Source organism: Trichosurus vulpecula, chromosome 1 (assembly GCF_011100635.1).
Source record: "Trichosurus vulpecula isolate mTriVul1 chromosome 1, mTriVul1.pri, whole genome shotgun sequence".
Lineage (NCBI taxonomy): Eukaryota > Metazoa > Chordata > Mammalia > Diprotodontia > Phalangeridae > Trichosurus > Trichosurus vulpecula.
Window position 1 is genome coordinate 437034742 of NC_050573.1, and position 24424 is coordinate 437059165.

At 36.1% G+C, this 24424-nt stretch overlaps 1 protein-coding gene across 3 annotated transcripts in view; it reads right to left on the reverse strand.

The window, feature by feature from the left end:
* Positions 1-11790: 11790 nt before the first annotated feature.
* JMY (junction mediating and regulatory protein, p53 cofactor) overlaps positions 11791-24424 on the reverse strand; it is a 99907-nt gene continuing 87273 nt past the window's right edge. The window contains exons 8-11 of one of the 3 annotated variants that reach the window (XM_036762705.1): positions 22108-22203; positions 19554-20154; positions 17707-18017; positions 11791-14125 (exon numbers count right to left, since the gene is read on the reverse strand). In XM_036762705.1, the coding sequence (XP_036618600.1) occupies positions 17710-18017; positions 19554-20154; positions 22108-22203 (1005 nt within the window). In that variant the 3' untranslated portion in view covers positions 11791-14125; positions 17707-17709. Of the gene's footprint in view, positions 14126-17537; positions 18018-19553; positions 20155-22107; positions 22204-24424 lie in introns of those variants that run through there. The other 2 variants (XM_036762709.1, XM_036762699.1) reach the window with 2 other exon arrangements.

The following is a 24424-nucleotide window of genomic DNA, read 5'->3' on the forward strand; positions in this document are numbered from 1 at the left end:
AAAAATATAACAACAGAAATAACCTTATTCAATGACCCTGTCATAATAAACATCAGCTGAGACATAAAATACTAAGAGGCATGTGTTTTCTAAAAGTATTTGCCACCATGATAGAGGACATACAGCATGGAGTCCAGCTGATGAGGAATTCACCCTCAATGGTGTCCTCTAGACATGTACTCCTGTTTGCAAATTACATTGTATTGTCTCCACATGCAAGACACTGCAAAGCCTCCTAGAAAGATCTGTAATTATTCCAAGGAGTTTGACTTGTCCATTCACATAGGAAGGATCAAATGGATGAAGATGTTATTGCCCATGTGCCAACATTCATCCGAATAGACATCCTCTCAAGTTTGTCCAATAGTATGTACATCTGGGACAGATGGTACAGATAATTGGTGAACTGTTTCCAGAGTTGAAAAGGAAAAGAAGACTGGTTTGCTTTCTAGAAACTACAAACACTTTCACTGACCCCAAGTTTCCCATAACTGCAAAGGCTCAACTTTTCAACACAGGCATCAAACAGGCATTGCTATATATATGCAGCGAGACCTGGGACAGCACTGCCCCTAAAGATAAGTAACTATGGAGGGCAATGGAAAGGTCCATGTTATATGTGACATGTTATATGTAACAGATATAACCAATGAAGAACTCAGAAGAACAGGAATAAAGGATGTCAGGAAAAAATTTGTATCAAAGAAAGAGATGGACTTATGTGTGTTATATGTGAAGAGGGAGGTTATTGTTGCTGGTGCTGGTGGTAGTGGTGGTGGCTCTTCCTTCTCAAAGAAGACCAATGACATCATGAGGGTGATGTCTTGACTTTTGAGTGAATTGGACTTAAGTGAGGTAGAACTGCCTACAGTCATCAACCTCAGTCTCTTCTCTAGAGTCATCAAAGTCCAGCGGCAAGATAACGGGATGGCCCAGGATGCTACTGCTACTGATGAGATGATAGGTGATGGCTGGAGTGTTCCACTGGTATCCTAAGAATGTCAGGAGAAAATAAATCCACTTGATACTATTGTTCCATAAGAAATGATGAGCAGGCAGTCTTCAAAGAAACCTGGAAAGACTTACAGGAACTGATGCTGAGTGAAGTGAGCAGAATGAGGAGAACACTTCCACAGTAACAGCAACATTGTGTGATGACTTGTGTGATAGACTTTGTGTGATAGACTTAGCTCTTCTCAGCAATGCAAGGACCTAAGACAACTCCAAAAGACTCATGATGGAAAATGCTATCCACATCCAGAAAAAGAATTATGGAGTCTGAATGCAGATGAAAGCAGACTATTTGCTTTTTAAAAATTTCTTCTTTCTAGTGGTTTCTCCCATTGGTTCTAATTCTCATTTACAACATAACTAATGTGAAAATGTTTAATATGAATAAGTAATGGCCTACATGAAATTGCGTGCCATCTTGGAGAGGAGGGAGGGTAGGGAAGGGAAGAAAATTTAGAACTCAAAATCTTATGGAAGTGAGTGTTTAAAACTAAAAATAAAGGAGAAAAAAAAAGAAAATAAATCCACTTAGTTGGACCTCTCCTGTGGTGAACTTTTGGGAGGACTTTCACAAGAATCACAGTGGATGAGTAGGCAGTAATTTGTGATTGGCATATTGGAGGGAACTCCCAAGATGATGAGATCGATTTGAGTTTTGGTGAAAATGACATGGAAGCCCAAACCAAGTCTTAACATGGACTTGTATTTAAATGAATCTGTGATCCCATCAATGTGTATCCTCCCTCCAGTGGGACAGGTATCCTAGCCATGATTTTTCATCCTGTGTTTCTTGTCCATGTTCTCCCATCAAGCCTCCATAGGGAGTCCATACAACATGTTGTGGGCCTTCCTCTAAATCTCCTAACACTTGAATCATAGCAGAACTCACAAGCTGACAATAAATTTTCTCTAGCTCTTCCCACAAGATTGAAAGATCCTCCTCTTCTGGTCCTACATATCTCTGATGACATTCTTGATGCCACTTCTCATATATCACTCCTTGTTGGTGATGTATTGCAGCCTGCTCGACCCTACTAGGTGCTTTTCCATTGCCCTTTGGGTAACCTACAACTTGAATGCGTCTCAGACTGTGGTATTCCATGAATCAGTCATATAGCATCACTGGAAGAATAATCACATACACACACACACACATACATACATAATTTAAAATGCCTTTGTCTTAGGGAGAAGCTTGGCATCTTTAAAAACACAATTTCCTCCAAAACAATCCAGTCTGGCCTGCTTCTTTAGCTCTGGGCTCAGTTCTTGCTAATTTAAGCTGTCTTTTCAAGTTATATGTACCAGTGTGCCATCGCTTCACATTGTCTGCCCAACATCATCTCACCAGTAAGTATTCTGCACAGGATCATACGACGAGAGAGAGAGGGAACTTCAAGATCCTCTGTCTGGGCCACCCATTAATTTTATGAGGTAAACGAGGTCCAAAATCACACTGGCAGTAAGTGGCAGAGCTGAATTCCAGTCTGGGTCCTGGCATCAAACCGTAAGTACTTTCCTTCCACAGTACTACATCACCTTCCTCTTTGTCCACTTGTGTTTGTTTTTACCATGTAGATAGTAAGGCTGAACTCTTGATCAATTACTTAGCTTGCTTAGGAGATCTTTCAGTGTTCCTGAGCTTGCTGCAATCAGCAAAATAGCCAATAAGAGCACACAGAGGACTTCCCCAACTATTGAAAATTGCTCCTCTACTTCAATTCTAAGCTAGATAGCATCCTCTACGATTGTCCTAAAGATTTTGGGGAGCATACTTCTCCCTATTTTATGTGGCACATGATATAAATCATCAGAGGGTCATCAAAGAAAATGAGCTCTATTGTTACAATTTTCAGGGGTCTCATCTGATTTTGATATACATTGGAGTAAAATGTTGGAAAAGAGCCTTTAAGAGATTGACTCTACCAAATCAAACATTTTTCTTTTTACAAATGATCATTTCTTTATAGATGATTACCTGATCGATATCCAGTCCCATTCCACCAACTGCTTTTTGGACATCTTGAAATGGATGCCCTGCAGGTATTTCAAAGTCAGCATTACAGTTTATCTTTACTCCTAAACCCTCCTTTCTGCCCAACTTTCTTATTCCCATCAAGGAGACTACTATCCTAGACATCCAGGGCTCTCAACCTCAGCATCATCGTCGTCATCTTTTCACTCACACTTCACCTATCTGATCTATTGTCCTTTTATTGGTCATATTGTCATTGTTATTTCTACCTTCATAGCATTTCTCACATGTCCCACTCCCTCCACTCCCATGGCCATCACCCTGTTTCAGTGCCTCATCACCTCTGGCCTAAACTGTAGCCAATTGGTCTCCTTCAGTCTCTCTCCACTGCAACTCATCCTCCATGAAGCTGCCAAAGTGATTTTCCTACTGTGTGTGGCATTCAAAGCCCTTCCCAGCCTGGCTGCTTTCACAGTCTTCTTAGACTTTATTCCCCTCCATGAATTCTCTGACTTGTTCTGACCTACTTCTTCCTCCTTGAACTTGACATCCCACCTCCTGGCTCTGTGCCTTTATATTGACCATTCTCCAAGCTTAGAATGCTCTTCCTCATCTCCATCTCTCAGCTTCCCTAGCCTCCTTTAAGACCTTCAACTCTACCTTCTGCAGCTGTCCCATCCCTTCTACTGCTACTGCCTTCCCTTTGAGATCACTTTCCCTCTATACAAGTATATACTTCTTCTCTTACCCATTGATTTTTCATTCCCTGTGAACACAGATTCAATAAAAAACAAAATTTGTGTTCACTTTATCACCCTTTCCATTTCTGCCTCAGCAACCATTGATTCACCCCACCAAGGATTTGGTTGCCTTGTTGGGTTTGGGTATTTCTGTGTGATATACTTTCTAAGTGAAGTGGGCCATCCATTGTCCGTGTTTTGAGGTGGGCTTTGTAGGATTCATGAGATATGAAATCACCAACTCCTACAAATTTATATATATTTTATGAACATAGTTTTCCACATCTTGTCTTCCCCAATTAGTGTGGGCTACTTGAGGGCTGAGATAGTGTTTTTCTCTTTCTTTCTCTCTGAAACACTGAACAAAATATATGGCATATATAGTAAACACTTTATAAATCCTTGTTGATACTGTTTTCTTCATGTCATCACAATCAACATATTGACTTTTAATCAAGTATTTTTACAGATTGAGTATTCTTTTGTGCTTTTCCATGTTAATTTCATTCTGTGTATTATTCCATTATATTACTATACCATAGGGCTTATTTAACTTTCCCCTACTGTTGGGCATTTAAATTGCTTCCACTTTATTTTGTATTACATAGAATTTTCCTATGAAAATCTTTGAAGTTTTTGAATAGCTTTTTTTTTTTCCTTTATAATACCAGGCACATTCCCAACAATAAAGGTTAAAGTCTAAGATTAGTTTTTTTGAAGCTCACTGCATACTCCAAAAATATGCCAGTCTACCAGTAGGGAATGGATGTACTCTTTCCCTATAATCTACCAAGATCAAGTTTAAATTTTAAAAATTATTTTTGCTAATTTTCTAGGTGTAAAGTTGTACCCCAAACTTACTACCAGTAAGGCTGAACATTTTTTCAAATGATTATTAGCAATACGTTTACTTTTTCTGAAAATTGTGTATGTCATCAGAAAGCACTTCGGCAATAATTGGATTTGGACTAACAGCTTTACATTTTACATAATAATAAATTCAAAATTGATACACAACCTAAACATGAGAAATTACACTGTCAAAAATTAGAAAACAAGATCAATAGCCTTTCACAGATATGGTGAAGAGAATTCTTAAACAAGGGACATAGTCACAAAAGATAAAGTAGCTAATTTCAATTACATGAAATTGAAAAGCTTTCGCTTAAACAAAATCAATGCTTTTAGGATAAGTTGGGTGGAAAAAATATTTTTTGAGTCAAATATTTCTGAAAAGGGCATGACATCCAAAGAATATAAGGAATTAAAACAGCTATAAAACATCAAGAGCTATGTCCCCATGGATGTGGCCAAAGGATACGAACAGACTACTCTCAAAAGAACTGCATCCTACTCTTAAGAAGCTTACAGATATCAGAAAAGGCTACATGTGTATACACATGCATATAGTACAAGGTAATTTGGCAGAGGGTGGGGAGAGACAATAGGAACTGGAGAGATCAGGAAAGGCCTCATGTAGAAGGTGACACCTGAGACGAACAATGAAGGAACTATTAGATTCCAAGATAAGGGTTGATGAGGAAGTGTGCTCCAGCCATGAATGACAAGCCAAGAAGCAAAAGTCATGAAGATAAGAAATGGAGCATTACGTGTAAGGAAAGGCTAGAAAGGATAGTTTGGCTGGATGGCAGAATGTGTGAAGGGGAGAAATGCAGAAGACTAGTGAGACAGGTTGGAGCCAGATTGTGAAAGACCCTACATACCAAGGAGTTTGTGTTTGATTGTAGAATAGGTAGCCATTGCAGTTATTGTGTAGGTAAGCAATGTGTCAGGTCTGTGCTTTAGTGGATGCATTTCTGTCGTTGATTTACAAAAGGGAAGGGAAAGGAATAAGCACAATACCTACCATGTACAAAAAGATTTTTACAAATATTTCATTGGAGCCTTACACCACCTCTGGTAGGTAGGTGCTATTATGATCTCCATTTTAGTTGAGGAAACTGAGGCAAAGTGACTTGCCTAGCAGCTGCTAAGTCACTGAGGCAAGATTTGATTGTCTCCTGGCCCAGCACTTTACTCCAACACCAGCTGCCATCCACTCATCATTCTTCCCAATTTTGCAACACTATTCATTACTGATTTTTCTATGGTTCTTTTCTGAGTACGGACCACCTTTGCCTAATTAAAAGTATTTGGTGGGCTTGTCTCTATTTCTGAAAATAGTAGCAGCATACGGATTGCTCCTCAAATGATAGAATTCAATGGAAAATGTTTGATGCAAGGATTTTTCTCTTTGGCAAATTATGAATTGCTTGATTTTTTTCTATTATTGGGTTAAGATCTTTTTTGCATTGTTTGGTCATTTTACATTTTTGTAGATACTCATCAATTTTAATGCTGTTCTGTTGGCATATAAATGGTTTTTGAAAAAAAAATGTTTCTCTAATCATACTTAGCCTCAGTATCCCTTCCTCCCCCCACTTTCCAAAGAGTCATCTTATATAATTGTATTTGTCGAAGAGGAAAAAAAAATCAGCACAACTGATTGACACACTGAAAAACATGTATCTAACACTTGTGGACCACCCACCTCCTGTGTCTCATATCAAGTCCTGCTGGACCTTCAAGTTCCATTCACTTCTGATTCTGGCGTGTAGCTGTTCTTTCCATCTACATTGCTGTAGTTCTTAGATATGTTTTCTTGGCTCCGCTGACTCTCCATCAGTTCACGTAGACCTTTTCATGCTTCTCTGTATTTTCACACACATCTTTTCTTACAGCACAGCAATATTCCATCCATTCAGGTACCAGAATTTGTTTAGCCATTCTCCAATTGATGAGCCGTCTACTTTATTTCTAATTTCTGGCTATCACAACAGTACTGCTAGAAATATTTTGTTTTATACAAGGACTTAAAAAAAATCAATGCCTTTCTTGAAATATAAGCCCAGTAATGGAAACTATGGTCCAAAGGGTATGGGCATTTTTGTCCTATCTGTGTAATTCCAAATTGCTTTCCAAAATGCGTAACTATTTCACAGTTCCACTAATTACACCTTAAGATGCCTACCATCTCACAACCCTTCCAACATTGACTACTGCCATTTTTTGTAATCTTTGGCAGTATGCAAGATGAGATGAAATCTCAGGTTTTCATTTGCATTTCTCTTATGCTGATTTTAAACATTGTGGTTATGAGTATTTCACAATTATCTATTGGAGAATGACTTATCTATATACATATACATATGCATGCACACACATACAGATACAAGTTATACATATCAAACCATTATCAGAGAAATTTGACTTTTTCCATTGTGAATTTCCATTTTATGTTGGCTTAAAAAAAGCAGATTTTGGTTTTATCCCATTCCCATCCTCCAATTTTCAAGGTTTTTCTATTTCTCACAGTATATAATTGATTTTTTCTCCACACTTAAAAATTTTTCATGATCAGTTTGATAATTTTTTTCAGAAGTATAAATTTTCCTCAGAGGACTACTTAGCTGCATTCCAAATGTTTTGCCATACTGTTTCACTGTTATATTTAACATTATTGTTTATAATTTTTGGTTTCTTTTGCCTAATTGTTATTCAGTGTCATTAGTCTCTATTTACGTCTGTATTTTTGGCTCAAATTTCCTTTACTCATTACTACTTTTATTGCATTATGGTCTGTAAATGATTTTATCTAACTTTTGCATTTGATAAAACAGTCCCTTATCTTTTTAAAGGCACTGTGGGATGCTGAACAATGTATATTTAATTCCCTAAGTGGATTCCTGTTAGTACATAGCCATATGAAGCCTGAATCTTTTTGTCTTCCTCCTACAAATTTGAACTGTGGACTGGGATAGCAAGGGTCAGGTGTTCTCTACTGGGCCACATGAATTACATTAACTGAAATGGAAACTAATTTAAGCTCGCTAGGATGACATTACATAGCATTCAGTGAACTAAGGTAATTAACCCATACTCAGTGGTGGATTAGGTAAACTTTTTCTATTAATCTCCAATGGGTCAAACCCTAAGATCACTGGTCGCATTTTGGACAGTGGCATAAAGAAAAACTGTTTATCTGACAATAGCTAATACAACCTAAAATCTTACATTCACATTCACAATGCAACTTTGTAGTAATATCTAAATATGTATGCCTGTTTAGTAAAAATCAAACTACACCTAGAATTCAACTTAGGAGGAGCTAGAACTGCCCAGTTTCCTCATTTTGCTATTTTTTTTTTCTGTTTCCTTAAAGGTGGAAAATCTAAGTATGCACCATCCCAGGGACTATTGCTCTGGGGTAGAAATAGCTGTAAGCAGCAGACAATAGTTTAGAGGGGAGGGACACCCATAGTGCTGAAGAGATAACCAAAGGGTATATGGGCTCTACGAAGAGGACGGGGAGCAAAAGATTAGAAACCTCAGTGAATTGAATAAAGTGGGCAATCCACCCAAGCGGACTTCCACTTGTGGAAACCTAGTTGGAAGTTTTTCCGTCCTGTTTTTGTTACTTCAATTTTTAGGTTTTCCATGGGAAATATTTTACATCAAAAAATAGGAAACTTGAATTCCTCTCATTACCATTTACAAAATGGTACTAGTCATTAAGGTAGATTTGTCATTTGAAAAAATTATAAGACATCCATATCATTTGAAAAAAGTTCAAGATATTTTCACAAAATACTACTGCTACCTCTTACACAAGAAGGCTTCCTTTTTGTTTTGTATTATGTGACTGAGCAATTACTACTACATTAAATGAAATTCAACATAACTTCCAGTTGTATCACTGCTAAAATTTCTTGATTATTGGGAGAAATGAGAGGATTATCCTCTCTCTACCCCCTCAGGAATCTACAATTAAAATCAGTGCCTCTGATTTTCAATTAATGAAAATATTTTACTCCAAACTTTGGAAGAAACTAAATAAGAAAATTATGTTCTTAGAGCATGCTTGAAAAGTAAGATTTACATGAATGACCCATTCCACCTAAAATGAGAATCACAAATACAGAAATCTTTTGAGTAAGCAAAATCAAATAATTCAAATAAATATCCTTTATTAAAGAAAAAAAAGGAATATTGTTAAGCACCAAAACTGTATGTTGTTACATTGCATGTACAAGAAAAGTGATTGCAGTACTTGGTGTAGAATATTTTAACTCTGACGTCTTGAGTGTAAAAAACATGAAATAAAAAGCAATACAATAATTACATTGCAGAAAAGTTGCACTAAAGAAAAAGAAAAAGGCAACAGTCAAAACAATTATTGGAGATTTCATAAGTATTGCTCTAAATGCTTGCTTAGTTTTTTCTTTACATTTTGTTACTTAATACTTTAGAACATTGAATATTAATTAGTATTGTAAATTTGCAAGAGTTGGCATTTACAATACAATGTGCACTTAAAATGTCCACTCAAATGCAACTGTTAAAGAACTTCTTAAAGCCAAGCACAACGTGCTAGTGTTTTTTTTCTACTTTTATAATATTGCACAAAGCTAGTGAAGGGTGAATCAGTTTGCCATTTGAATTTTCATTTATCCAGACAGGCTAAAAAATGTCAGTTTGATTAACCCTAATGAGCTGCACTCATGCAAAATGATCTGTAGCTTTCTATTCTTCATAAACTGAATATTGTGGTTTCACACTTGGCAAGACATACAGTACGATGAGGCTGTGGAGATACTGTCAAAGGTAAAGAAGTCATTGCATGGGTCAAATCGTCTATCCCCCTTGCTTCATAGATGGGGATTTCATCACTTTCTGATTAAAGTGACTTCTTAAAGTGAGAAGATCTTGTGAGAAGTTAGAATAGCAGTTGTACCCTTTAACAATAACATGCAGGTCTTTAAAAAAGTAATGTAAACTCTTTGTTTCATGTGTTAGGATCATGCCTTCTGAACAAATTATTGTGTATGTATACATGACATTTTTTTTCTGTTACTCAGAGCTTTCTCCACTGTTAACTGGAACCACTACTGCCTCACTTTTCCCCTCCCCACAAAAAATCTACTGTACACACCGTGGAACCACAGAGGTATTTCTGTACGTCCACACGGCAGCAGCGCTGCAAAGGAGCTGGGCGGGGAGGGGCAGAAGAAGAAATTCTTTCCGTGAATTCGGAATTCCAAGGCCAGTGATAAAGGATTTGTTTGGTTAGACTGGAATCAAATTAAGTTCTACAAGTGCCAAGGTGTAAACATTATGGGCCAAATTTAGGAATGTGGAATAAACAGACCTTTAAAAATAACGCAATAGACAAGATAAACATTTATATATATATATATATGCATGCATGCACACAAACGTGCATACACACACACACACAACACACATACACAAATGTATAAAAATCAATCCAGAAAGGATACTGGCATCTCCCTCCCACCTTTAAAAACCTCTAAATGTTTACATACATGACAGTTTAGGCAGCAATATAAACTCACTTTGTAGGAAAACATCTTAAATTATACTATATTTGTAGGCTAGAAAATATCCACTGCTTCCTTTTACAGAGCAACTAATTAGCAGTAACATTGGTCAGTGTGCTTTAGTTAGAGAGCACTTTGCAATAAAGTTCAAAATGTAACTACCGTCTGTCAGTAGTTCTAAATAAACGCAACGTGCTCCAACAGTAAGGTGCTTCCACTTTTACCTCTTCTTCCTGAAATAACCCTCACTACTTTGTAACATATCAATTTTCTAATGCTATGCATACAGATTTTTCTTTCATGCTTTTGGGAATTTAACAGAATAATATAATTATTAAAAAGAAAATAAAATCTACTTAAAATGAATATAGAGCCTTATAAATTATAATCTGAATTCAGTGCAACAAAGAGAACAAAGGTTAACAACAATTAAGCTTATGGTTCCTTTATCAACCGGCTGCATTTCAATAATGCACCTGCCAGAGTTCTGAAATATTTTACTAAATGAAAAACATGTTAAAGGCAAAATGGCTCTTCATAAAGAGCCATGTAAAGTATATGAAACCCCAAATCCCTGATATTGCCTCTAAGGACACAAGAGTTCTTTACAAGCGAATACTTGATGTTAAGCATGTGTGTTAAGATTGTAAAACTTTAAAACAGGGTTTTGTTTTATAAAAAACAAAATCAAAACCAGAAAACTTTTCCCCTATGCTAAAAAAGCTACCTTCATCTTATGCAAACACAACAGATGAATAAAATGATTTTAAAATACATTTTTATGGATATGTATAAAATCTTTTGTTGATTTCCAATTCCAAATCACAGATGTTGTCCTTCCATTTTGGCTTTTCTTTCACTTATGACTATGAAAACTTAGCATCTGTGATGGCAGCAGTATGCTCCTCATGTCTTAAAACCGAGTTTTACAGTAAATGACCTCATATAGCCTACCTCCTAGATTATCTACCATCATTACACATTTCTCACTCAGCTTGTAATAAACAAGCAGAGACTTTCTGTTACATAAAAGTAGAATAAATGGTTATAATTTCATGTAATGTAAAGTTATAAAAGAATATATTATGCAGTCTATTATATCTGGACCGAGTCTCTTTTCAAAATGCACTTTATAAAAAGCATTTTTGCTCCCAAGGTTTAAGGGATGGAACTTGGAATTACTATTTTTATACTACTCACATGCTCATTAAGTCTACAAAGATATGTCAAACAAGCAAGATAACAATCTTTGTAAAGCCTCCTAAGCCAGGCATTTCCCCATACTGTGACAGCACCACCAAGATTTTGCAGCATTAGGAATACTTTTTCTATACACTGTACATGGCTATATATACAAGTTCAGTTCTATTAATAGGAGAAATATTTGAAATTGATGCAGGAATCTGTAAGGTTAATCTTTTAACACCCCAAAGTCAATACAACACACACTTGCTTTCCTACTTAAATACATGGCAGCTTGGACTGGAATTGTATATTAACTTCTAATTCTCATTATGGAACCATGATAAATTAACAGTAATAAAACTGTTTGAATCACAGGTTTAACTGGAGCAAAGTAAATCAGACAACTTTTCAATAAGACAAGTAGTTCTTATATATATATGTGCGTGTGTGTGTATATATGTACATATATACACACATATTCACACACACACATATATAAATACAGCTACAATATATGTAGAAGGCTAGTACAATCAGCCTATATTTTAATGGGGGGATGAGTAAGGAAAGAATATAATCTTACTTAACTTTCTTGGGATCTGAAATCTCATGTTAAAAAAAACCCTATAAATTATGGTAGTTGGTGGAGTGAGTCATCTTGCCATTGGAAATCAACTTGATAGAAGCAATGTAGTAAGCAATAGGTAATGGCAATGGAGACTCTTTTAATTAAGATTGCCTTATAACGAAGTGCTTTTGGTACCTGAAAGTGGTGCAAGACATCTTCCTTAGGCCAAATTCTGCTTTATGTGAAATAACCCCACAATGAGGTTCCAAGTACATATTATTAATTTTAAAACAGGTGTCTCTTATTGGTTCTCTGTATTAATAAACAGGATAGGAAGTCCTAGGGTGGGAAAACTTGTATCCAAAGGTAGGGCGGAAATAGGAGTTGTTTTTTCATGTATTTAATTGCTTACAAAGCTGCTAAAAACAAAAACAGTATCACTAAACCCAAACTTATTTTTAAAATTAAAAAGCAAGTTTTAATTGTTTCACTGTTGTACAATACTTTTCTTGTTTAACGATTCTAGGATAACTAAATTTCATATGTTATCTGCCTAGGTAAGATATGAATCTGTAAAATATTGCCTGAATAAAAAGAACACCACTTTGGAAAAAAAGGCCGCTCACAAGCACTTTCTAAATATTTCTTTAAACTCTTCAATAAACAATACTTGGCAATATCGACATGTGAATGGACAAGTTATCATTGTTTTTCTTAAAAAGCCAAGACATCTGAACAGCCTAAGACTTACGGCCTTTGGCTGGGGTATCTTGCTGGTTCTCCCCACCCCCCAACCCCTTTTAAAAGAAATGGACTCGAAAGTTAGTATGGAATTACTATTTTTTTTCATTCATTAACACAAGTAGCAGTCCACATATACTGGGACTTCATTATAACACTGTTCTAAAGGTCTTACAAGACTGGGTATTGTGAGGTTCCTTGTTACTGCAGTCCTTAATTCTTTTTGTACAGGGTCCAAGACAGATCCCTCTTATAGAGGAAAAACCTACTCAAGTGTACCTAGTTTCAGTAGACTAGGTAAATTCTTGTTTAGTCTAATTGAGATGCTTAATTATTCACAACTGTGAATAGATGAATCTTTTAGCATCCTGGTACGGTTTAAAAAAATTGCCTATAAACTACTAGTCTTCAGTTGTGAATTGCTTTTCGCAGTGCAGAAGAGTACTCAGCGAAGTTTTATTTAGAGAGCTCAAAAGTAGTGAATTGTCAATTGAAGAGGCTATAATGTCTATTTTTTGATAGAAATCACTGTAGAGCACACTTTGTTTTTAAACTGTGGAGCACAAAACCAAATTTATATAGTACACAGATTAAAGCACTGGATCCCCGTTACGTAATCTTCATATGTGATTCCAAATAGAAATTTCATGAGTTACATTAATCAACAGTTCAAACAGAAAAACAAAAAATTTAAGTACTATCAAATTACAAAGTATTGCTTCTCATAACAAAGTTGCACATAAAGTTCAAACTACTATACACTCAGAATTATGAAGAGCTATTTAAAAGCGCATGGAAAGTTTTACTTCAAAAAACATACAAAGTATAAGACTGTAGCTTTCTAAAAATGTGCCGTGTTAAGTGTATCATGTCATTGTAAATAAATATTAATATATGTATCTCCATGATTACATTTCTATTCAGATGTCACTTAACCTTGCTATATAAATTCTTTTGGAGATGAACACTTATGGAAGTTTGGAGTTATTTTCCAACTCTTAAAATCTTGTCATATAAACTACTAGGGTAAACTAGGACTTTTTTTTTAAAGAAGATCTTCAACTGTGGAATAAACTGATGTGGAAGAAGAAGCTGTTTTTCAAGCAGATGATTTCTCAGTGCACTGAAGGGCAGATTTCATAGCAGTCCTGATATAACTCACAGTAGATGTTTGTCAATGCAACAGCATTCTTCTAACTTTAACTGGCCACTCTATTGGTGTAAATGAAAAAAGTGCTTTTAAAAGAACTGGGAGGGTATCCTAGAGACATTCTCTTTATTATGATTACATACATTGCACATCTAAATTTCACTCTGTTTAACCTCTATGTAGTGGAATGGATAGAATCATGAAGATGACCTACAAAATGACTTCCCTTTTCACACACTGAACTAACGCAGTTTAGACTGTAGAATCAAACTGCTTACAAACTTTCCCCAAAGGAGTAGGAAGATAATCTTCAACTGTGGGCCTTATTTTTCCTCTCAGTGGCTGTTAAGTCACCTGTTTTCAAAAACACAAAAACAAAATCACGTTAAAAAAAGATAACCTCTTAACGGTAATGTTTAACTGTAGAATGTTACATTTATTATTAGATGTGGTCATTGTAATGGGTATTTCTACTTAACTGTTATTCTGTTATAAAGGAGGACTGACCTCATTTGGGAAAGAAATTATTTCCAGATACTACTGTGATCAAATTAAAAATGTCTTTTGAAGTATGGGATAGTGCTTTTTGTTGTGTCTTACTCCAGCCTTACAGATAATCATTTATCTGTATGGTGTAATTGGAGACTACAAAGATCACGGATTTAGAACAGGATCAGACCTTTTTAAAGGGTCATCTAAGCCAAATTCTGATCTTACAGATGAGGAAACTGAAGCATGGAGGTTAAATGACTTAACTAAGGTTGTATGCATAATAACAAGATTTAAACCCAGGTCCTCTGATTCCAAATCCAGTGTTCTTTCCACTGTACCATCCTGCCTCCTTGTGGACAGGTACTGAAAGATACATTTTTAAAAAATAAAAATAAATCTGAAAACAGGATATTTTTAAAGCCTTATCGACATGTCTGAAGTTTAGTTTTTTCCACAGATAGTCAGCATTCTGTATGACAGAGGTATGACTAAAATAAGCAATTATAAATGGTCTAAATGCAAAAATATTTACACTGTCTTACTGGCTTTAAGTAATAGGTCCAATATTCTATGTAATAATGTTTTAAGGTCCAAATCTTCTAACAAGCCAAGACTCCCAATGCTCCAGCAAGTTATATTTCTCTTAAGGTGCTTATCATATAGTGTAACTTAATTATTTTTGTATGCCTCAGCACTACCTTAGACTATAAAGTCTTTGAAGAAATGGAATATCTCAGTAATCTGTTTCTGTTAAAGGGCCTAGGACAATGCCTTGTACACACCTAGCACAGAACAGATTTTTTTTGGAGAAATTAATGAAAGAAATGAAAAGAAGCCAAGTTAAAGCACCTCTTATAAAATTTCTAAATACTACATACATGACATGTACACATTTGCACATACAGAATTATCTAAAAATTATGAATTACTTTGAAATTCAGTCTCTAAAAACAAAGCAAAGACAAAACTCTATATGGCTTCATCAGTCCTTCCTACTCAACAAGTAGGAATTACATAAATCATTTTAGGCATTGACCTAGTTTCCTGTCCCAGTGATATTGTTTTCCTCATCCATAAAATAATGGAATTGTATTAGAAAATCTTTAAGGTCCTTTTCAGTGCTAAACTTCTAAATATTCAAATCCAAATTACCAAAAAAAACCTCAATCACCCATCTGTCTGAGAAGCAATGTGGTTAGTGGTAAACAACATGAAGTCAGAAGACCTAGGTTCAAGTCCTGCAGACCCATGAGCATGTAACTGAACTTCTCAGCCTTAACTTACTCCTTTGTAAAATAGGGACACTAATGGCAGCTCTTGATATGTTTGCTGTGAGGCTCAAATAACAATCTATATACAGTCAGCCAATAATTGAGGGCCCAGGGAACAAAAATTACCTAAAAATGGCAAAACTGGCAAAGAGGCAGGCTATAGTAATGATAGGTTAACACAACTGTCTGGAAACTATTGGAGATCTCTTTCTACTAAACACAAAACCAATTCCCTGACTTTAGTTGCCGAAAATTTCACTTTTAGGGAAGTAGAGGACATAACTAGTAAAACTATTTTGGAGACAGTTGGTGAAGGGGAAGTTATCAACCAAATATTTGGAAGACACCAAGGGTTTCCAAAAACAAGGTCCTTTCTGTTCATCACAGACAGAGAGAAGAACGATATGAATACAGAATGTTGATGAAAAGACAGATGCCTGAGACTAAAAAGGCAAGTTCATTATAGAGGGATAGAAAAGCTCTTAAAGACTAAATTCTAAAGGCAAAATCACAAATACTTTTAAACGACAAAGAAAAGGAGATCTCTAAAGACATTAACTTCACTACCTGAAGAGGTCTTCATAAAAAGCAAAGATAAATGAAAAAGTAGCAAGGTCCTATGAGAATAGCCTTAGGAAGACTAAAGCCCAGAAAATGATGAGGGGGAAAGGATAGTCTCAGGTATGAACAGAATAATGATAATGCACAGCAGAAAAAAATGAAGATACTTAACTTATATTTTTGTTTTTTCAATCAAGAACAAATTTAAGATTGAAGAAGATAGAACAAAAATCTTTCAGAGAGCAGGGAGGTATAGCGAAAAGGCACTGGACTTCTAAGAGTACTGAGATTTATATCTCAAGTCTTTCAATTATTACCCATGAAAGCTTAACCTCTCAAAGTTTCAATGTCCTCATCTATAAAATGAGGGATTTGAACTGGAACTCCAAAACCCTTTCTAGCTCTCGCTCTGTGATACTGTGAGCCCAAGATAATATAGAATTGAAACCCTAAGTATTAAGAATATCTTGTTCTTCTAAATGAGTTCAAATCACTTGGTACAGTCCCAACCAATTATAGCTAGGAATATTTAAAGAACTGGTGGTGATCATGGATAATGGGAGAGATGCATTTAGCTTTTCTTATCAAAACATTTAGAGGACTAATCTAAATGTGCTACCACCTTTATCATTATTATGGATCAACATCCACTGGGGGAAAGGAGTGCCTCTAACGGTGGGCTAGAAGGCTCTGTGCTTGGCCCAGTTTTGGTCAAGATTTTTAATCAAAGTCCTGGATAAAGACAAAGGCACATCATATGCTAAATTTGTGAATAACAAGAGGCTGGAAAAAAAGGAAGGGGAAAAAAAGGTATCCTTATTGATTTTAATGGATATGTTATAAACATGTTAATAAGACCAAGTCTATATTACTATTTTAAACATGAGATAACTCCCTTTCTTAATTTTAGGCATTATTAGTATAATTTGTAGTTCAACTCACAATAAAGTACGGTTTAATTTTCACAACCACCACTACACAAAAGGAAATCCTTAGGTGAATTTCTTAACATGTTTTCCACTGGTAAAATTATTAAGCAATTTACTATACCACCTACAATCTGTGTGGAAAATGCAGAAGCAGCTATTACTGCCTTGTTGTTTCTATGATCTAACAAAGATATACTACTAGAAAAGTGACTTCTTGGGAAGGTAATATTAATATTTCAGTGCAAATAAGAAGTGCTATTTTTTTCTGATTTGAAATTATTTAGCCTGAGTGACTGTCAATTTCTTCAAGTCAGAAACACTGAAAAATGAAAAAAAATAAAAACAAAAACAACAATGTACACACTGGAATATGTTGGTGACTTAGTTTGTCAAAGTTTGTTTCACTTTTATAAAGGATATTGCTAAGGAGATAGCTGTACTGTAGGGATCATTCAACCTCTGTTAAAAAGAGGCGTTTAAATATCTCAAAAACTTATTTCTCTGATCCACTGATTTAAGGAATGCATAAACGTAAAAAGTTTATTATTCATAACACAATGTAGTGAGCATATGGTAAACAGTATGATTAAACCAAATGATAACCCAACTTTAATCACCCTTACCCCTGCCCTCAAATAGAAAGATAATTGAAAATGCTTTTGACAAAGACAGGACCATTTACATGTTAGTTTTCCCAATCTGTGCAAGGCAAACTCTCTTCTTCATCCTCAGATTCTGGTGATGCTTCTTTAATTCTTCGAAGTGCTTCATGAATGCTACGTGTTAGTGGGTCTGTATCAGGCAAAAGCGTGAAGGACTCTCTCAAAACTTCTTTCTGTACCTTCTTCAGTTTTACCCCTTTCCTTATCTGTGCCAAGATATTATTACTATCATCTTCATCAGGAAAAGGAGGCAGAGTTCGTTGTTCAACCTTTTTTAGATGAAAACTACCACGTTTCAAGGAAGCCAGTACCTCATCCATTGGTGAACTCACTTTGGTAAACAAAAACAAAATAGATAATTAGAATTTCCATAGTCAAATTGTGTAATTGCTAGAATCGTTAATGAGATAGTGAAAACAGTGTTAAGTATGACCATTTGGTCTATTTGCACAATTTCTACTGAAGAGCTGCTCCTAATAACTTGCATAGGAAAAATACTAATTCTACTTTGGTTAGTCTGTGCATTGATATTCTTCTATCTGGTAAGTAAATACAATTAATGGTTAGGGAACAGTTGTTTTTAGTGACATAAAGTGTGATTGTGCCCTAATTGTATCCAACACATTTCTGAGACAAAAGTTCACCTTCTTAAGAGGTTCTCTGAAGTATACAAAAATCTTTTTCTCAAGAAAGCTCTAAGCTAAGATGGATAGCATAAATAGTATTACATTCCTTTTACCAATAAGAAAACTAAGGTCAAGAGAAGTTTAATGACTTGCCCAAGTAAGAGTCTATGTGAGACCTAGGACTCTAATTCAGGTCTTGTGATTTTAAGAGGAGTGTCCTTTACACTGTATCACCGATAATAACTTTTTTGTAATTGCCTCAAAATTCCTTTTTTCAGGTTATTTTTGTCCCTAACATGTAAAATGCAATTGCTACCTATAACCTGAGTTCTTCAGCTATAAAGAACCAAATTCTCTCTCCTTTTAACCAAAGGGCTGACTACTCAGAGAAAAGATCACCCTTTAAAATTAAAGTACAGATTTACTGCAGCTAAAAGTTAATCTGATTAAAGCTCTTTTAAAAATGTCTCTCTCCATTTTTCCCGTGAGTGCAGTTGGCATTCTAGCCATACTTTGCAACTATGGGTGAGGGACATCTAAGGGGAAAATGACTGGGCACTAAAAATGGTAAATGCTGGGAACAATGGCCTCATGTAAGCCAGGTATCAAAGTCTATATGTGTTCTAATAAAACTTCTTTATTTTGCAGAAAGGGAAAGTGAGATGAATAAAGGAAAAGTGTCAAGCCGTTTTCTAAGTCTAAAATACCCCCGTATTTAGATCTGATTTGGTTACAAACTGATATTCTTTAACTTAGATAATCTACAAGCTCAGTTCTAATCTAGATTTCTTATTGCATCTTCTCAAATAGTGTAAGCTTCTTATATTTTTGTATCTGTCCCATGGGACTTACATTGTAAATGTTTCAAAAATATTTGCTATTGGTTGATATGAGATTTTTCAACTCTCATTTGTAAAAATCAATTATTTCTCTAGTTACTATTCCTACTATCAGTTCTTACCAAATTTATCCTAAGTAACATTTCTTCCTCTGATAATCATGCTGACTTTTTTATATATTCCTTTTACTAAAATAACTACTTTCCAAATTACTCAAGAATCACTAACCCTTTAATAAAAGGAGAAAAATGGAGAGCTGTTAATAGCAGTAAGCAATTTCTAAATTTCACGAAATCTGACATAAGTTTTTTTTTAAAGCTTTATGAGGAACTACGAAATAAAAAAGCAATAGGTATACTTCACTTTAATTAGAAGTTTAACTACACTTTTATTGAAAATTACCTCTTCTCCGTTGCAAACCTTCAGCAGTTTTTTTAAGCTTCTTCCTGGCACTGACCAGCTGATTGCTGTCAAAGAAATGTGCTGAAGGGGCACTGGCAGACTTTGGGATTCTCTTTTCTTCACCCTCCACTTTAGAAAGGCCTTTCTCCAGGGATTCTGTGGGACCGTCCTTAGTAGTAGGTAGAGGAGGTGGTGGCGGCGGTGGGGGCGGTGGGGGTGGTGGAGGAGGAGTTGGAGGAAGAGGTGGTGGGAGTGGGACAACAGTAACAGTACCTGGTGTCAGGTCATTATCAGTAAGAAGTGGAAGAGGTGCAATGTGAGGCAGCAGTTCAGAGGTAACACCACTAGGAGGTAATGAAGTGGTTTCAAGTTGTGCTAATGAAGGCTCTTCAAGCTGTGCCAGTCTCTGGGGTTCCTTGGTTTGTAAAGGCTGAAGCACCTCTTTTCCTTGTTCCCCCTCTTCAGTTTTCTCTTCTGTCCTTAGGGTTACTGGTAAGGACTGAGGCTGGTCTACACTGGACACTGGGCTTGCAACACTTCTTCTCCTTGCATGAGCTAGTCGAAGTCGCGTTGACTTAAGTATGACTTGTCCAGGGTACCGCTAAAAGGGAAACAGTTAAACAGTTAAATTAAGTAAAGGAAAAAATGTTTGCAGATAACTTTTGTCATCTAATTTTTAATTCTGACATTATGATTTTCCTGCAAAATGGAGTTCTTTGTTGCTCCTGAGACAACGAGAACAAAAGTTGTATGACACATAGCAGACTTTATCACATTAAACCCAAGTAACCAGAATCTGATACATCTTACCAAGGTGTGCCACTATTAACTTCTTTACTAAGGCCTTACCCTACCAAGAATCACAGTAAAATTTTGATTACTTGAGTCTGGTTACTCAAATTCCCATTTTAAATAATTCTACATTTAAAACTGAACAAACATGAAAATATAAAGAGTAAAAAACAGAAGCAAAATGTGTTCACTTATATTAACCAATAGAGAACACAATTATTCTTAGTCTCATTAACATATTCTTCATATAACAATAACTTCAAAATGGAGGAGTATTTGTTTTTTCTGTGTGTTTTTTTTTTTAAGAAAAGAATGTTTGGAGTTAAAGAGCTTAGATTACATTACAGTTTCCTGGATCCTTGCTATGCAAATAAGTTACTATTTTATATTTTCACAGGACTAACTACATTGGAATCTTTTTATGTGACCTTATTTGTTATTGTACAAACCACTATAAGGTGATAGTCTAGGTCACAGGGGTGGGGAACCTGTGGCCTCAAGGCCCTGGACTCTAGGAAATCATTAAGAGGTCCTAGTCACTCAACTACTAAAAAAAATATTAGAAGACAATTTCACTTATAGTGTGGTCCTATAACACAGACTTCACTAAGGCTGAAGAACATTTAAAATTGACAACTAATTCATTAGGCTTTTAGTTATTTTCATACAGGTGTTTCAAACACTGACAAAGCCATTCCTCTATGTATTAGTGTAACTAAAAAAGATGCATAAAATTACTATCTCTGGGGCCCTACCCATTGGTACATACAGAAATCAACTAGCAAAACCTGGCACTTGGATGTACAGTAACTTCCATTTATAATAGGGCTGCAAGGAAGTAAGGCCTATCAAGAACAGCCAGGTGTAATGGCAAGCAGGGTGGGACTTTTTGCTGCTTTTTCTTTTGGAGAGCTTCTCAGCAATAAGGCAGTCAAACGCCTTTGAGTCTTGCCTTTGTTTCAATCAAGAGTCTTTGATGACCTGCTTAAGTTACAAGAAAGCCTAAGTCCCATGAGTTTGAGTCACATGTGATGCCCTCTGACCCCAAAGAAGTGTGTATACATACTCAGAGCATTTTGCTTTGGGGCTCACTCACTGGAAGAGCACTTGTGTGATTTGGCCAGACGAGACTCTGAGTAGCCCTGGCTTTGAAAACCCAGATGTTGGTGTTTCTCTCTCTCTTTGGTAACTATGTATGTATTGCTGTGGTCAGACAGCCTGTCTGTTGGTTTGTGTTATTCTCTCTGTTTAATATAATTTCTGTTTGTATTTTCTCTGAAGTTCAGGGTGCTGACTTTTTCCCCTGAACTAAGTAAATGATATATGTATGTTTACTTAAAGTAAGACTGTTAACCTCTTAAAGTTGCTTTCCTTTAGAAAAGCAGATCAAAGAACCTGTGCTAGCAGCCCTCCTGTGTGCTGGTGTTATTGGCCTTACACCTCCACAGTAGCTGCAAGTAACATTGTTGTTACACCAGGACATTTCCTTGCCCTGTTGGATAGGGCAGAAGTCGAACAATGGAAAACTGGGAACAAAAGGATTAAAGGCCTGGTTGAAATAGATAAATGTTAACTCTAAAAACAAGCAGGAGTAAGATTATACATTTATCATCAAAATGCTGAAAAAATTACTTAGGTAATTTAATTTCACTTGTAATTTTCTAAACAACACTTAAAGAACCAAGTATACAGAGACCCTAGGAGTGTGTATACAATTTTCTTTGCACTCTTATAAGAAACTGTAAATGTGTTTTTATATTACCTGCTTAAATGTGCGAAGTCTGTCTAATGTCTTCTGTCTTTCTTGGCTAACCCAGGTACTTTTTCTTTCTTCTTCATCTTGTAACTTTTCTCTCTTCTAATAAAGAACCATAAAACATCAATTACAACACATCCTTATTCATGTTTATCATTAATAGCAAAACCAGAGGTAAAATTCTACCAATCAGATAGGGACGGTACACAAAGTGATTACTAAGTGCTTTCAGCTAATATATCTTACTAACCCAAGTGCCCTTTTTAAATACAGAAAAAAAATTTGGTCAATAATTTAGCTTCTAAAAGCATATAGTTTTGATAAGTTACCAATTTAATTGGTCAATACAAGTGGAAGTCATCTCAAATACCTTTTAAAAAATAAAATAGCTTGCCATATGAGGTTTTCATCAGATTAACTGTCACAGGTGGTACAACAATGTTCAGCAAAACAGTATATCTGCAAATACTACTGCCAACTAGATGTTGATAATAAGCCAAGAGATGCATGGGTGGTGCCAGATTAAATTTTTTTAAAGGGTGATTTTTCGAGAATTTCTTCCCCTAAGCATTTAAAATTTCATGCTGACTGAATCTGAAATTAGGATAGAATGGTTGCCCTTTTGATACCCAGTCCTGGAATACCATCTGCCTTACAGGGCATTTCAAACTGGAGGACATACATAAAATAGAGCTTCATTATTTTTTCTCTCCCAACTTCATCTCTCTTTGAGACAATTCTCTTTCTACTGATGGCATTGCTTTCTTCTCACTAGTCTGTAAGAGTTGGACTCATCCTTCTTTCTGTCCCTCTCCCTGTACCTTGGTCACAAGCAGAGTGCAATGGAAAGCACAGTAGATATGAAATCAGAAAGCTTAGGGTTGTGCTATGACTCTGAGACTTCTGTAGGTCATTTCCCACTTCTGAGTCTTTTTGGCTTAAGAAGGGGATAGGACAAGATTAGTGGTGTCAAACTCCAACAGAAATGGGAGTCATTAAACTGTACATAAAGATATGCTTGTGGCCTACACATTAACATTACCTATGTGATTTGTATTTCTGTTAGATTAGTTATTTCCCACTTACATTTTAATCTGGTTCTGGCTGCACATGGGAGCACTGTGAGGGTTGTGTTTGATCCCTCTGGTCCTTTTCAGCTGAGTTGCCAAGTTCTATATATTCTACTGATAGAGTATCTCTCGCATCTGCTCCCTTCTTTCTCCTGACAATGCAACTGACTCTTACCTGAGACACTCTCATAAGCTCATGACTGGGCTCTCCCTCTCCAATTCACCTTTCCTAACAAGGCAGGCGTAAGCTTCCCAATATGCAGCTTTGATCGTACTGCTTCTCTGCTTTGCTCAAAAATTTTCAGTGACTCCCTACTGAATCAAGTGTAAACTTTTCCCTGATATTCAGTCTCATGTAAATTTTGGTTCCAAGTAACCTTCCCACCCTAGCTCATTCTACTCCCTTTCACATGACCCATGCTCTAAACCTGCTGCCAGCCTTTCTCATGCTGCCCACCTGCTGACCCTCTAAGCATGCACTTATCCTGGATCTCTCGTGAAATCATTCCACTCCCTGATAACCCAATCAGAGGGCCATCCAGTACACAGCTTTCCCTAATCCTTCTTGTCCCCATAGCCTCATCTCTTAAAATTTCTCATAGTATTTTGTCTGGCTCTTTCACATGTATTTATGGTAGTCCATCTTGAATTATAATAATTGATGTACAAGGGGGGAAGGTAGATCAGAAAAGAGCAAGTGACTATGCTTCTTTCCTGTTTTTCCTTTGTAGTCTTAGCCTCTGCACAAGGAAGCCCTTAATGTTGGCTGAGTACTAATGATAATGGTTTGTGCTTTTATTTTGTGTTTCATCCACGTCTCTCCTTCCCAATGAGACTGCGAGCTTGTCAGAATTGTGGGCGCACATTTTATAGCCAAGTATCTGCCCATACTCTTGAATAACTCACTGAAAGAACGAGTGAAAATTAAAAGGCAATCCATGGCACATGACAGGGCTGTCCAACCTTAGGTTTTTATTGAAACGATAGACGATATATTTTGATTTGCCATTTTAGTGAGAACTCTCCGGGAGCTAGGCTTCTTTTACTAAAGCATTTATGTAAATATCTATGCTTGTAGGCAGGTCGCATTTTGGAGAGCCCTGGAATACGATATATTGAGAGTTTCCTGATTATCTGAGTCCAACCCCATTTTGTTTTCAGAAAGTACACACTTTGCTCCCTTTCTCAAATATACAGAGAACTGAGCCAAATTTGTAGAAATAAGTCATTCTTCAATTGATAAATGGTCAAAG